Source organism: Harpia harpyja, chromosome 18, assembly GCF_026419915.1.
Source record: "Harpia harpyja isolate bHarHar1 chromosome 18, bHarHar1 primary haplotype, whole genome shotgun sequence".
Taxonomy (NCBI): domain Eukaryota; kingdom Metazoa; phylum Chordata; class Aves; order Accipitriformes; family Accipitridae; genus Harpia; species Harpia harpyja.
Genome location: NC_068957.1, coordinates 6,607,999 through 6,624,490, shown reverse-complemented (window position 1 = coordinate 6,624,490; position 16,492 = coordinate 6,607,999). Strand labels below are relative to the sequence as shown.

General features: G+C 43.3%; 1 protein-coding gene across 2 annotated transcripts; it reads left to right on the top strand.

Moving 5' to 3' along the window:
* Positions 1-388: 388 nt before the first annotated feature.
* On the top strand, positions 389-16,230 carry SH2D1A (SH2 domain containing 1A). Of its 2 annotated transcripts, XM_052813632.1 has the most exons (4): positions 389-658; positions 13,083-13,146; positions 15,513-15,648; positions 16,010-16,230. In XM_052813632.1, exons 1-4 carry the CDS (start codon positions 522-524, stop codon positions 16,048-16,050), a joined length of 378 nt encoding a protein of 125 aa, XP_052669592.1. In that variant the 5' UTR covers positions 389-521; the 3' UTR covers positions 16,051-16,230. The 2 variants fall into 2 exon arrangements, with proteins under 2 accessions (XP_052669592.1, XP_052669591.1); XM_052813631.1 differs by having other exon boundaries at positions 15,513-16,230.
* The last annotated feature ends 262 nt before the right edge of the window (positions 16,231-16,492 follow it).

The following is a 16,492-nucleotide window of genomic DNA, read 5'->3' as shown; positions in this document are numbered from 1 at the left end:
AAAAATAACCCCTGCTTTGTAGAGGGCCTTGAAAGGCCTTTCACCCTTCTTTGTCCCCCCCCTCGGGTTAACAGCAGAGGAGACAAGCACCCGGCGGCAGCCGCTGACGGTGGTGCCGCGGTCCTGGCCTCCCTGCCCCGACCCGGGGCGGCCATCGGCCCGGCGGCCGTCGTGCACTTCATCATGTCACGTCCCTGCCGAGCGGGGAGCCGCACAGGCGAGCGTAGGCTGTGAAATGACAGCCCTGTGTGTGAGCTGTGATGCCATGAGGATGTTACAGCCCACGAGAAAGGAAAACAAAAAGGGGCAAAGGAAAAAAAAAACACACGAAAAAAGCTGTGCTCGTTCCTCACTCTTCCCTCAGCGCCGTCTCGCCGTGTGTGGAGGCTTCAGAGGTGCGAACACATCCTGTTTACATCTGCCACCGAGGCAGAGATGGTGAGAGGAGCACGCAGCTGAGGAGCGGTCGGAGGCAGCGCCGTGCACAGGGAGAGCTGCCTGCGACGGGAGACGGCCCCAGCATGGACGCGCTGCCCATCTACCACGGGGGCATCACCCGTGAGGCGGGGGAGAAGCTGTTGCTGGCGGCGGGCACCGATGGCAGCTACCTACTGCGGGACAGCGAGAGCATCCCGGGAGTCTACTGCCTCTGCGTGCTGTGAGTGCGGCCGGCCCTGCGCGGCTGCCGTCGCATCTCTCGGGTGCGGGGCTGCCGAGGGCGGCGGGGCTGGGAGCGGGGCGCCGGGAAGGGCTGGTCGGGTGGTAGCCGATTTCCAACATCCGCATCCACGGTATGGGGTGTTCCCACGTAACAGTGGCAAAATATGTCCTACTTTTACCATTTGCAGACATGCGTGAGACTCTTGGCTCCTTCACCGTGACTTAAGGCAGAGGGGGGTATGAGGGGTGTGGGGTCTTTTGCAGAGCAAAGAGGAGCGGGTTTTGCCTTGGAGAGCCCGTGCTTCCTACGGGCATAAAACAAACAAAAAAGCAAGCCTGGAGCATGTAGGAAGGACGAGCGAGGTGCCGTGGAGAAGAGCCAGGCAACTTGACTCGGGACGGCGTGCGCTGCCTCTTTGTGCTGGATAGTCCTCGTGCTTTCTGCCCACTGTCTTCTGCTTCTCTAATGTGCTTACGGGTGTGCTTAGCAACATCCAGAACGTGCCTTTGATCCGGGACGCTCTCGGTCAGACTGTGTCCCCCACAAGTTCATTGGGCTTGGAGTAAACTATCTGTATAGTACATGAAATACTGACGGGTAACAAACTAAGTGGTAAAGTTCCACCAAATAGGGTGAAAGTGGAAAGATCTGATGGGGTGGTCTGTCAGAGAGAGGGCAGAGAGGTTTCCTTGAGAGAGCTGGGGGACTTTATAGTCATAGGACCTTGTTTTAATGAGGCAATTTAATTACCCTACTTTTGGCAAAAGCAGAAGTCTCAGAAGTCCTGAGAGAAAACGCTATACAATGAGCTACCATTACATTGAAAGAACGAAGATGTGTCTACCACGGCTAAACAAGACACTTGCGCCTTACTTCAGTAGGAGAAGGAATACAAGAGAAAACCATTTTAGGGCCAGCAAGAAATTAGCTAACAGAGGGCTCCTAGGTACCTGGCAAAAGAACAGAAGAGGAAGAAGAGTCCTAAGTCAGGTTTTTCCCAAATGTCTTGAATACATTTCCAACAACATGTAATTAAGCCCTGGGTGAGCATTACTATTCCCCTGTTGTAGAGCAGTAAATGGAGGCATGCAAGAAGGTTATAGGCAATCCAGAAATACACAGCCTTCTTTTCAGGGAAGATCTTTGTGGCAGAAGATGTATTTTTTCTTCCCTCATGAAATCAGAAGGTGAACCAAGATAGGTGCTACTGCTAACAAATACCTTAAGAGCTAGCTGAAAAATGGGAAAGAAGCAGCATCTTGAGTTAAATGAAAATGGAATTGACATAGCAAGAGGTAAGGAGTGCTGTGATTCCTGTGACGGGAATAGGCAATAAAAGCAGAATCTCTTTTAAATAAGCATCAGAGGAAATGGTGATCTATCTCCTTAACACTCAGAAGTCATTCAGTGCAAGCAAAACACTAAGGCATTAGAGAAAGGGTCAGGCAGAATGTTACAATGCTGAATAAAATAGAGAATCCTAAAAGTAGTCCACCATTAGTCTAAATCGGGGTGTAGCTATGTAACAAGGTCTTTCATCTGCACACAATCAGTTGGGATTTTTTGCTATATTAGTGGTAATTTATGTCCTTTGGAAGAAATTTCATGAATGAATTAAAATATACAAAATGAAAATAGGAAGAACAGGAAGGATTGCTAACTATGAAGCTCAGCAATCTTCGGAGGAAAAGAAAAGAGACTTCAGTAAGAAACAGAACCCTACCTAATTGTTTCTGGAAATTATGGGCCACTCATGTCTTCACGTTATGTTGCATTCAAACATATATATGATAAGCAAAGGGGTAAAAGCAAAAAGTATTACTGGCAAATGTTATGCAGGCTTCTTATAGAATATAGATCCTCAATAAATTTTTTATAAGGGAAATTTTCAATGGCATCTTGGATAAATCCAGATAAAAAATTAAATGAAAAATGTTATGATGAGTATGATCTGGTATAGACAGCAAGGTGGCTGAAAAATGATGAAGTGAAGCTTGGTTCCAATACTTCTTAATATTTCAGTTCAGAGCATTATGTAAGAAACAGCAGATACAGTAAACAACATATCACACAGTAACTTTGGAGACAGTTATCATAAAGATACCAGAAAATAATCTCACACTGAAGATAGCAATGACAGTTTAAAGAAATGTGGGCCATAAACTAGAGAAGTGCTTTGACATGCAAAAGTTTACCAAAGCAGAGCACTTTAGTGGAAAGATTGGAGGACCAAGTGGGGAAGGCATGAGAGATGTAGGTATGTATTCAATGGAGGATGCTAAGCCTCGCTTTGGCAAAATAAACGAATGGACCCAAGCCCCCCAAATTCCAGTCTGAACATCATGCACAAAATCATGCATCATGAGACAAAACAGGTTGCAAGCATGTATGTGCATGAGAGCTTTGGTAAAAACTGAGGGAAACATGCAGCTGCTCTATTCACTGTTTAAGAAGAAGAAAAAAAAAAGAAAGAGTAAGTACTTCTCTGCTTTTTAATACTTCCTTCTAAATAAATAATGGAAATTATTAGGAATAACAAAGTTATTCGGAAATTTATATTTTGGTTCAGAATCTGTGCTGAATATCACTCTAGGAATACCTAGATATATCTAGATTAGGCAAAACATGTATTTACTGGAAGTACTGAAGTGATCTTTGAAACGTGAGAAACAAAGCTGGTCAGCCATTAGATATATTGCAATAAGTATCAGAGTTAAACAAAAAATTTTACATCTTTCCAATGATAGTTTCTAACTGAAGTGAAACTGTTTCATACAGCCAGTGATGTTTCTATTGCTCTTAGAAAAGAAAAAGAGAAAAATAGTTCAGTTTTTCAGAATCAAAACATGTTCAGTCTGTCTTCTTTGCCTTCTCCCTGCACTTCCCTGGAGAAATAAAACAAAACAAACCTAAAAACCCCAGCTTCCCAGATCCATGCCGCCTTAGGGTTTTGTGTTTTTTTTTTTTTTACCATGAGGGAAGAAGGGAGTTGTCAAAATTAAAAGGCATAGTTCTGATGAAGAGAAAAGAAATGTTTATCAAAAAAGTCATTAAACAAATATTTGGACGACAATACTGTCATCAGCTTGAGCTCACATAGGTGGCCGCTCTACACTTCCAGCTCCAGGTACAGTAATTGGTAAGCCCTGTGGTTGCCTCTGCATTGCTTAGGCTCAAACAATGCCTCCTTTTTCCAAGAAACTACATAAATTTGTAATGCCACCACCACCACGCCTTCCCCCCCAGGCACCCCCAAAAACCCCTAACATATTTTGGCAGTGTGTGAGCCTCTTAAAGCACGTAATAAGGGCAGCAGTGTTCACGGTCAGGCTCATACGCCTTTTGCTTTTCTAATTAAAAAGTGGAGCCCTGACCTTTAAAAAGGAGAAGAGTCAAAGACTTCATGAATCCCTGGTGACTGACACTGATTTTACAGGGCAAGCATAAAAGAGACAGGTAGTAGCATAAAACCTGACCTACAGAAATGGGTAACTGCGGCAGGCAGGGCCCTGTTGTTGAAGCGTTTGGCTAGAAAACTCTGCTTTCTCTCTTCTTTTTTTCTCCTGAGGTATCACTTTATCTTCCTTGAATGCTGCTTTCCCCTGTTCGAAGTTATGGTGTGCAGACGGCATGCCTGCAAGCCTTCAAAGAGAATGTTTTTTGGTGTGGCTGTGGCAAAGCACAAAGAACCCACTTTCATAAATATTTTAAGACCACAATTAAACTATGCATGGAAGACTAGAAAGGTTTTGATTTGCAACAGTGTCCCCTGGGACCTTTACAAACAGAGATGCTGCCTGCAGATTTTGGCAAAGTTTTTTAATACCAGGTGCTCTCAAGATCTTAATTGTATGAATACCATTATTAAATTGATAATATATACTTTAAGGATGTTGTTCATCGTGTTTTGAATGTGTCAACAGAGGAGCACAATCTTTTCCTGGAAATTTTTGGGGGTTGCATTGAAAAGCAGGAAGATTTTTGCTGTTCCTGAAAACTGGGCTAGAAGAAATGCATATGCTTTAAAGAATGTACATGTTTTACCTGGAGACATGTTAGACACTACATGCAGTACAACAGGGTTTTAGTATCAAAACCTGATTGTTCCGGGGAGCTTTCTTTACTGGTCTGGTTTTCTCTTTGCTCAATACCCCATTTGACATTTTTAGCACCCTCAGAAATCCTCTGTGCACACCGCTCCTAATGAAGTCAACGGGGGACACAGGACACAATAACGGTGGCTAGTTTGAGAAGCAGCCTCTTAAACTGTGCCTGAGAAATGCATAAATAAAATGCCTGAAAGTGCCAAAAGCACCGCTTTCCTTTACAGATATATGAGCACACATGCAGAAACAAGCAGCTCATGCCTGAATTGGCAAAGAAAGCATTTATAGTTTGGGTCTTAAAATTCATATACTTGAAAATACTTGGAAGGTTAGTAGTTGTTTCAGAGCTTTAAGTAAGCTAAACATGACATACTTGTCAAACTGTGTGTTCAGATTGTTTGTTTGAAACCAGCCATTCATGTACTGTGCTGCATTCAATTTGTGGAGAATAATCAAAAGCTGGAATAGAAAGCTGTTTAGAGCTCTTGAAGCAACAGTAATGGCACAGGGATAGGCTGCAGTCCTATCAGATTTTACGTGTGCTATTTTTTCTGTCACTGTAACCACAGTGCACAAGTTCAGGCAACGTGCTGAAACTTTCTGATGCAGCAGATGTATCAGCTGTACAGCATGAAGGTGTAATACAAGATCACGAGCCGTTTTCAGCTTAGCGTTTCTTTTGTTTCCCATGTAATATTTTTGATAGAAATGGCAGAATAATTGCATTTATTATAACACCGCACATAATAATCATTATCATTTAAAATGTAATTTGGAACAAAAGCTTCTCTCTGAGGAGGAGCCCCTCAATTCAAGGTTGCCGTTGTAAATATCACGCACTATTTTCAGCTTTGAAAAAAGAATTCTACAGCACAACAGTAACTTCTACTGAGGTGAGTATTTCAGCTCCCTGCTAATCAGAGTGAGCTTTGTCTTTGCTGAGAATAATTTGGCTAATGGCCTTCAGATATTCCAATTGCTTTTCTTGGAAAGATTTTAGAAAGGTAGACAGCCTGAACAGTGGGTAACCACTATGCTAACGAACCTGTAAATGTCAGAATGGGTACAATTGTTAGGTAACAGAACCTAGATTAGCTCTACCCTGGTTTTGTAGGCTTGAGTTTTGATGATTTAGTTGAATCAGTGATTTCAGGTTCAGGGATTTTATAGTCAGACAGTACCTACCTTGCTCTGATGGAAACAGGAAATCTGAAAATGAGCTACACTAAATTACTCCCAAATAAACCAAGAAATGTTTCATAGAAATATGAAACAGTAACATTCACAGGGCTGTTGACAGTGTTTTATCTATTGCAGTTCTTGTGAGTTTTGCTTAAAGTGATGAAAGAAATTTCACCAGATATAACCTTATTTCATGATTTTTTGCCTTTGTGAGGTACTATTCTGGAGGACATAGTAATTCATGAAGCTTAGTTACCGGCCCACCATAAAGTAATTTCCTTCTATTTAGCATCTCAGATTTGAATAACTTCTCATTTTATTTCCAAATTTGAAGAAATTCCTCTTTGAGGCATTGCTTTTGGCTGGCATCACCTCGTACCAGACCAACATAAAACCTGCTCAGAAAGGCTACATACTTTCTACTGATGGTTAGGAGTGTTCCAAGTGGTGAAGATACTGACAATCTTCCACAGCAATCTGTGCATAAATTCAGAGACATTTCACAAGATTTGACTTGCTCTTTCAAGCTTCTGTTAAGTTCAGAAAGGAAAATCAAGATAAGGCATATTTGCTTTATAATGCTACAGCACTATGGCAAGCTGATACTAGTTACTGATTCAGCATCATTGATAAATTTTTGCTACAGGAAGTGTTGGTAGGGGAATCAGTGACAGAAGTGTAAACCTGAGTGGGGATGTGTAGAGTGCTGCTGTGAGTTAAGCTACAGTAACTCCGTTGGGCTTTTCAGATGTTGTAAACACTGATTTAAACTATTTTACTCACTCTTGCTGACATCGAGCTTGTATCTCGCACATCATCTCAATGTGAATGCTATTTCTTCAGCTTGGGTTAGCTGATGGGTGGTAATTGCTAAGTTGCTGTATCTTTATTGTACGTCTGAGACCTAAATAAGGCAGGAACCAGGCTGCTTGTCAACCAGAAAATGCAAATTCCAGGACAGAGTGATGACCTGTAAGCTTAAATAGGATTTTCTCCTACATTAAATAACAAGACTTCTGGCCTTTCCATGATTAATAAACCAAGCAGAAATATAACAATTAAAAAGGAAAAAGAAAGAAGACGAAAGAAGTTTAAGTGGATGACTGAATTGACTGTTTCATCATTTTGGCAGCTGTCACTTCTGTTGCATGGGGGAGGCCATGCAGCTCAGGGGTACCCTGGGCAGGGGACACCTTGATGAACACACATGTGGGACATGCAGGCTCCCAGGCACTGCTGTGGATTCCCCTGAGCTCACGAGTTTTGGCTCTCTGGTAGCCATCTCCCACCTCTGTAGCCACTGTGGTGCCAATGCCATTGCCCACGTTCCCGGTCCAGGGTTGCCCACTGGGATGCTGCCTGAAGTTAGTCCCTCTGACCGGGCATTCAGGAGCTGATCCACAACCTGCATCAAACACCCCCGGATAAGGCAGAAGCGGCTGCAACCTGATGTCTCATGCTCATCATGTTATCTGCTGCGTGCCATTGACCCCCCACTACTGAGTCCCCCATGAGCTCTCCTGTAGTACTCATCTCCATAGCATCAGTAGTACTCATCTCTGTAGTATTAAGTAAGTGGTGTCAAAGCATTATCTCAGTTTGTGAGCTGAAGAGTTCGTTAACTCCGTTTCACACGAGAGAAATGGTGACACGGGAGGCTCGGGTCTGCAGTACCCTTTAGCTTTGGGTTCCCAATGTGAGGGGCATAGGAATGGATTTTGAGACTATGCAGTGTTATTCTGTACAGCCTGCTGACTTTGCTCGCGTTGCCGAGGGCTGTTTCCTTGCTTCATATCTCTTCTGCTTCCAAACCACCCATCTTCTATTCCTGGCTTTTTCACCCCTCCAGCATTTTGTGCTGCTCCCAGTTCAAGCCCCCTCATGCTCCACCTCCATATATCCCCTTCCTTACTCATTTAGTCTTACTCTCTCCCAGGGGTTCAATTTTCATTGCTGTTTCCTTGCCCAGCTTACAAAGACATGGGTCCCCTTTTCCTTCTGTCCACATCCACCCCACCCAGTCCCAATCATCCTTTCCAAGATGCCCAATCTAAATTACCCTCTGTTTTTTTTTCCCCACTAATCCACGCCAGGAAACACACACATATCGTTTGTGGCTTGACATCGTGGACACTGCTTAGCTGAGTGCCCGTGGTACAGCCAGCCCAGGCACGCTGCAGCTACAGCTGCTAACAACCTTTAGACAGCACCTTTCTTGCAGCCTAGACAGCCACCACTGCTTTCTCTTGGAGATACATACCTTCCTTCAAACAAATTTTATGTCTTACTCTAAAAACAGGGCAAACCCCCCAACAGTTAGAAGATTTTTTTTTTTTTTTACGATGTGGCAGAAGCATTGTTTTGCCTAACATGTCCCCTTTTCTGGAACTTCTGCATTCAACCTCAATAAGGTTGAGGCAAACACCTAAGAAATAAAAATTTCAGTCTGAAATGTAGCAAAATTATAAGAAACTGAGTATGGATAGTATATAATGCTCAGGACCACTGTCTGGTTCTTAAGCAATATTATAAAGCCAAATTCCAAGGTAAGGTCAGGATGCAAATATACCAGGTAAGAAGAGCTGATTGATATAGTGCAAAGACATCAGAAGAGAAAGCTATGTAAAGAGGAAGAAATTGATGTCATTTATTGCTGACATGGCTTTCCCCTGTCTCTCTGTCTTTCTCCCTTTGTATTTGTTCCATTCTGGACCCAGAAACGAATACAAATTAGTTTAATAAAATTTCCCAACTGAGATAAAAAACATTTGGAAATTATTTTAAAATATACCATGCAGCTGAAATGTCATGGTTAATTTTAATCTGCAGCATGCAGCTAATATCCTCTGGCTATTTCAGTGGTGCAGAAGATTGTAATTATTCACCTGTTAAAGTAAGTGTGGCTTTAACAAGTCTGATCACAGTTGAAAAGAAGGGAGTGGAGAGGACAGGTAGACAGATGCTGTCTCAGTATGGCATCTGTGAATGATGCCTTTGTAGCTCTTTGGGAGGAATTATCGAGCTGCAAAGAAAAAAGCCTATAATATAAAAAGTGGACCGTTTCCTGCAATAGCAACTTTTTCTAGATTTTCCTTTGACAAAGTTGTCCCAGCGATGGTATTACAACAGAGACAGTGCTGGTGCAGTTCCCAGCTGGTATAACACATCCTTTGTTATGGAGATGAAAAAATAAGTGAGACAACATAAAAATATCATCAGTGGTGACCAAACCGCTTTTTTGTAAGTGCTATCTAATATTGTCCTTACAGCAATGGCTGTTCTCTGCTTCCCCTCATCATCATTTTGGCATTTTTTGCCTTTGATCAAAAATTTATAGGGTCTCGTTCATCAAGCTGTTAATTCATGATTGCTCCCATCCCTTGAGCTTTACTGGCATGAAAGAGGAGCTTTGCAATTGTGAGTGAGACTTGTGGCCGTCCTTGGGCCAGATGAAGGGATGGGGGAGCCCTTTGTTGGGTCTTTGCCTGGATGTCAAGAGCTGGTCCTCCTCCAAGATATGCTGGTACACCAGTGTCACTGTAAGAGTGCTCTCTGAAATCCTTCTCTCAGTGACATGTGTCCATCTCCTGTTGATTTTGTCCAGCAGAGAGAGGAGTCCAGGTCACTGAGAGGTGGACTTGGCTTGCATCTCACCAGGTAATAGCTGCAAAGCACGAGTTGTGTGAGAGGCCCCAAGCGACTAGCACCATGCCCAGGCCATGTGGTGTTTAGGTTTTGCCTTTAGCTACATGGCCACACAACATATAGGAACAGTGTGTCACACTAGGAGATTTCTTCCGCCGTGAATTGAGTAAAATGTAGAAAAGAGAGCTGTCCCCTCATGGCGGCTGGGGAATTTCTCATCTCCTGAGACCTAAGCTCCAGTAAATGCACTTTTCCACCTGCTTTTGCCCAGTGTTACATGTTTTGCTCTTCGGAAGGTAATGTTCTATAAAAATCTCAATTTTAACTACTGTATTTAATTTTTCTTTTAAGAAAAACACCCTGATCCTCCTTCAGTCAACACTGATCTCAGTTAATGATGGGTAGTTTAAATCATAAAAACCTTTCTCACGGGAGGCTGTGCCCATGTAGCAGTAAAGAGAACTTGGATCATCAAAATCATGTCACTCACACATGGAAGGTAAAAAGCACTTTGAAGTGGTAATGAAGTAAGTTCCTGCTGCTTAACAGAAAGTTTTGATAAGATCATATTCGTTGGGAGAGTACTTATCAGAAGAACTATAATTCATTTTGTAGAAACAAAGATCCCAATGGAAAGTAGTTAGATGGGAAGATCTAGCTGCTCACCTTCTTAACAAAACGCATCCTCCTTCCTTTGTGCATATCCTTTGAAAAAGCAGGTGTGGTGGTCCTGAGCCATCTTCCTTCCATCTACGTAGTGGCTGTGTTTACTGATGGCTTCGGAGCTAACAGCAGATTGATAATGTGTTTTTCAGCTTAAGCACAGTGAACCCCTTCAGGCCTTTCAGTCTTTCCTCCTCTGGGAAAAAAATGTACGTTTGCCAGGTGAATGGAGAGCTCTCACTTGTCCCTTGGAAGACTGTGGTAGCAATGTCATACTCCTCTCATTCTCCACTCTGTGCTCAAAGCGTCCATGTTCCCAAATTATTGGTCCTTTTTCTGTATCTCATAGATTTTTAACTGAGCTGTCCTTTGTGCTTTCTCTGGGCTCAGTTGAAATATTTTACAGCAGAATTTTTTGAAAAATGCAGGATAGGTGTCTATCTTATGCCTCGCCCTGCTTTGGCCCTGAATATCACTTTATCATCTGACCTCTATTTTTCAATTTGTCCAGCTTAGTAAACCCTTCTGGCAGAGTTCTGAAAGCCATCAGACATTTAAGAGTCAGGGCAGCACCCCAGCCCCTCAACCACTTCAAGTCATGCAATCTCTTAGGTAGAGAAAATGATGAAAGAAACAACAGATGGTAGCTTTCCAGACAACTGAGCCATTTGTGGAATAATCAGATTTTAAAGAGAGTGAAGCAGTAGGAGTGATTTGGGACAACCAAGAACAAACATGGGTAATATGCACAGTGTATTACTAAAAACAGGAGGCAAGAGAGTGAGTTTTAGATTTTTACATACTGATTCTGTTGGTTTTGAGGCTTGAAAAAAAAAAACCACTGTGGAGATAGTCAAATACCCACTTCAAAGAGAGGGGACAAAATGCCAGGACCCCTCCGGTGTTTCCCAGTACACTATGGCCTGTAAAATCCTAGTTTCAGTAACCATATATTGGCTGGTGTGCTACATACGTAGGTGCGGGAAAGCCCCTCGTGATTTCTAAAAAGAAAAGATTAATGTGAACATCAGCTACTCATGAAAAGTTGACAGGCACAGCTCTCAGAGGTTTTTAAGAAAGCACATGATTGTCTAAGGGCCCTAATGGGAGACATTGGATTCCCTGAACGTGAACATTTCTAGTAGCTTAGAGGGATGTGCTTTTAAGCAACTGGGCATAAACTGTGGCCTCAAACACCAGTGACCGTGGTGCAATGGCATGGTCAGGAGAACAGTGTTGTCCTTCCACGTCCTTCCCTCCTCCCACAGCCACAGCAGGTTGCTCACACCTCTTCCCAAGGGTCCTTCCTGGGCCTGTCCAAATCCCTGATGGACTGCAGAAGTTGAGCTTGCTGGGGGAAGAAGTGGGCTAGCAGCGGCTGTATCTTCCTTTTAGGTTTCCAAGAAGTGAGCATGGCCGGCTATTTTTCATGTCCGTCTGGTGCCGGATGGAAAGTCGTGTCTCTGGGAAAAACGCTCCCTCGGTTAACACGAAGAGGTGGCTGAAGTTGGGGTGGGATGGTGGGGCTGCATCAGGCATATTCCCAAACACGAGGAGGAGGGCAACGTCTCAGCTGCTGCACAGGGAGTTTGTCCCCGCAGCAGCCCCGACGGGAGGGAACGGCTTTGTGTCTCCCGCCTCCGTATTTAATCACAGTGGGAGTCAAGTGGCGGGGGGAGAGCTCGCAAATCACGACAGGCATTTTTGCTCCCACTTCGTGGGTTTGTAGCAGTGTGACAACTGTTAACAGCTTCCTGCTTGGGTAAATTATATCAGACACCGCTTTGCAAAGGTTGCTGTAATGACATTTTAACAAGAATTTATCCAGGAGCCATGACACGGAGCATAAGTAATTGCAATCATACAGTATCTGTGTCATTGATGGTTTCTGCTATTTTGTAATAACTACTATAATACCACGTATAATTGGAAAGAAATATAGTATTTTTCTGCTTTCTTAAGAACAAGAATTGGTGCTGAAATAGGGAATGGTCCCTAAAATCCTGCTGTGTATTCCTGTAAATCTATGTAGTCTGAAATACAATCTTTCTTACCTGATACTGTCTAAACTGATATTGCACCCACGAAACTACTATCAATTGTCTCTGTTCCTGAGGTAAATTTTTGGATATCGGTATAATAATCTACCATGTAAATCATTCACTGTGTTGGGTTTGTAAGAGAAGCAAGACTGACTCTGGATACAAGTATGTCTTGTGTTACTAGTGTATGACTCCTTATTCTTGAAAGACTCAAGTTAGATTTAAAAAGAAGGAAGATTCTGCACTCTTATGTCTCCTTTATCAGTATTTGAGAATTCAAAATATACAGGCAAGGCAAAGAGCAATTTACCTCGCTTTTGTGGGTCTAGCTTTCCAAATAAATTACACTCATGCTATTGCTTCTGGGAACATCTGCATTTAAATCAATCACAGTACAGTAATGCTATCTGCCAATAATATACTTTCTCTTTTTCCAGGGAAAGCATGTCTGGTGTGTGTCAGTTAAAGGAGGTCACTGAAAAAAAAAATAAAAAATGCTAAGGCAGGAATGAAAGCAATATCACTTAACCTAGAATAACTGAATATTGCTCAACTAGACCCGAGCCAGACCAATCCTTCTCATCCAAAAGGAACCCAGTGGGCTGAACACTGCTTCTGACCTGTGTCTCAGTTTTTTTATCTACCTCGAGCCTTTATAGGTGACTTTATTTTTAAGGAAAGGTTAGCAGATGAACTGACTCCCACATAACAGAGTGTACCTCTTGTGAAACCTGACAGTAGAAGTGAGTAATAAATACCTGTTGATTTTTTTTTTTTCCACAGGCATCAGGGTTACGTTTATACCTACAGAGTGTCCAAGACAGAAGCTGGGTCCTGGAGTGCTGAGGTGTGTAATTCTTTCTCTTCTGTAAATTTCTACATCCTGTTTGATGTTAGTATTGATTTAATGAAATATATTCAAATTATTCATGTTTCTGCATAGTCTGACTTTCATCGAAGGTAATCGATCTTGAGTGCGTCCATCACTAAGATGTCTTGGTGTCACTTCTGACAGTCTTGAACTCATAAATTAATTCCCTGTTACATTTCAGCTGTTGCATAATGCAATAGTGCATTATTTTGCATCATTTTAAATGGCAAAAATATTGTGTTTCTATAATTTGACAAGCACAATCAGTTCCCTTCTATCCCATGTACCATTAATCTCAGAATATTTAAGGAAATTATTTTCAATCATCTACAGTGTTTTAAAGTTAATTTCTCTCCAGATTAATTCATCATTGGTGTAAAACATATATAGGGTAGCCAAAGCTTGATGCAAAATATATTTTCACCCATCTGATAAGAAATTCAAGTGTATAACAACACCATTTGCGATACAGACAACTGTTTGGGTTGATGGAATTGGGATGCTAACCTGTATTTCTTTTATGAAGGTCTTGTTCTTTGGATGTACTCTGTGTATTAATTCATAATTAGCTTTCTGTTTGCACATTAATGAACACTGATTACAAGCATTAAATAATTTCTAGACAGGCATAATTCCTTGGCCATTATTATAATAGAAGTGGTTGCAGTTCTCTGGAAGACAAGGCTGATTCCTGGGGTTACTCAGAAGCAGATTGGGGAGTAAAAGTGACTCACATTACTGTGGAGTAAATAATTATCCATGTCATCCTTGGGAATGGTACCCAGGAAGAATTCACTCATTCATTCCTGTAAGGCATCGGGAGCACCCTGTAGATTTGCACTGCCCAGGCAGAAGGGTTTTTGAGACGTGGTGGGGCTGGTAGTGCACCCGGCATGCCGGGGCGAGCACTGGTGTCTCACGAAGGATGCTGGGACCCCCCGGGACCTCCACCTGCGGAGGATAATTCCCTGAGCGAGGCTGCAGCCCGCTTTGGCCCCAGGTAGCGTCAGTGCCTGCAGTGAGGTTTTTCTGGTGTTATATAGGCCTGCTACCACTCCTCCCCCATGACCTCCACTGGCTTCCTACGCATGGGTCTTGGGCTTTCCCTCGCTGTATTTTAGGCAAACCTTATCTGTGTTTCACAGCGTAGGTGTCCTGAAGGCCCAGGACTCTCAATACATCCTCTGCAGGGAAAGGTGCTAGCTACAGACCCATGATACCAATCCTTCCTTCAAGCAAACAGAAACATTTAAGTGAAGGTTGCTAAGACCACGCTGGCCTCAGCTGTTCGAAACAGCAGCCTAGATCCAACTTATCCCCACAAAATGTGCCTCCAAGGCCAAAACAGGCTCCAGCTGCAGCTGGTGCTTTCCTGTCTCTGCTTCCTTCCCTGTGGCTGGTTCGTCTCTGATGCTCGGGTCGCACCCATCTTTCAAGGACAAGGCAGGGAAATTAAACCAATGCCGGTAAAATCCCAGTCAGTGCAAAGGCTCCAGCTGGTGCCAGTGAGGCCAGATTTAGCCCACGACTGCTGGGTGAGCACGGTGTCCTCGGGTGGGACTATGCCGGCGGGACCTGTGCTTGTCCTCCCATGGCTTTGGTGGGGAGGAGTTATTACGAGAATGCCCTGAAAAATTTAACAGAAACATTGGATTTTTGATTAAAAGCAGGCACAGTTTCATTTCACAGTGTTTGAAAAGATGCTAATGTAGAAAGATAGAAAAACTCCCACTTTCAATAAATAGGTAACGTTTTACTGCTGCCTTTGTACAAGAGATAGACAGGAATACTCAATCAACATGTAAGCCAGTGTTGAATGCTCAGAAAAAGGCTTGCAAAGAGGCTGTCCATGCCTGAATTTAGTGGTGTAAGGACTCCCCCTCCCCGGTAAGTGCCAGGTAGCTCTCTAGATTGTCTTGATGGTATTTCCAGGCTGGAAGTATCTTACCGATAACTCCAGGCTGGAGGTTAAATCACAGGCTGCAATAAATCAGGGTCAGAAATAGCGAAAGATCACTTGGGAATTTGCCTAATAAGTACGGCAGGCTCTGGGTTTCTCTTGTAGTGATTAAGAAATCATCCCTCTTCCAGCCTTATATCACCACACTGCTGGAAACCACTCAGTGCAGGGAGGCCACGATGCCCCAGGGGAAGGAGGAGAGCAGTACAGCTCATTGACTCATTTTAAGTTGGCACATCAGAGGGTCCAAGTGAAGGGCTGGCTCCTTCCCTGGGGGGTGTGTGCATGTCCGAGGACAAGGCTTCTGCGCCAGCGCCCTGAGCCCGGCACAGACGCTCGGCACCCAGCATCCCCTCTCACCTCTCACCCTTTGTCTTCGCAGACGGCGCCCGGGGTCCACCGGAGGCATTTTCGGAAAGTGCACAACCTCATTTCAGCCTTCCAGAAACCCGACCAAGGCATCGTAACACCCCTGCAGCACCCAGTCGTCAACAACGCGAAAGCCAAATACCCCCCAGGTACTCGTGGGGCGGAGGGAGCCTCGGCTGCAGCTGAGCAGAGCCCCCCACAGTGGCGGGGATGGAGGTCTTAGATTTATTTGCATCTTTGACCTGAACTAGCCAGCAGGGTGGCATTGCCAAAAATAGGCCCTAACTTTGCTACGGTGTGATCGAAATGCTGGCACTCAGGTACTCATTAGGGATAGGGCCTGTCAATGTGATGAGAAAATGGATTTTGAATATGTATTCCTGAGTGCTATACTGGCAGTGGCTACCCTCCCTCCCCAACGCCCTCGCTCTTGCAGGTACGAACCTTCTGATCTGTCCATTTCCTTGCAGCGTTCATCCTTTCATATATCTTTGTGATTATTTTTCTTAGGGAGAAATGAAGGCCATGGCTTCCACCTGCAACCATCATGAAGACATTTACCCAAGTGTGACATAACCATATCTTCCAATGTCTCCTCTAGTCCGTGCTCTAGAACAGAATGATTTATATGATAGTTAATACAACTCCATGAGTTTTCTTGTAACATTTGCAGAAATGTGTATTTGATAGAATTTCTAGCTCAAAATTTTGAAGTTTTAAGTTTCAGAATGTTTTGAATTCAGTTTTTTTTTTCTTTTTTTTTCTAAGAGAGGATAAAAAAAATCAACTACTAAATAGTGTAATGTCTTTTTTTTCTCTTTGTACTCTCAAGTACGAAATATTTTTCACTTCAAGATTAGTTCCTAATTAATAATCACTTACTAATTTTACATTACTTAACTTTGGACTCTGCTTTGCTTTGTTCTGGGCAACTGGGCAAGTCCCCTTTTATAGCCTTCAGAAAATCGCTTACATTAAAGTGCCCTTGCCTTG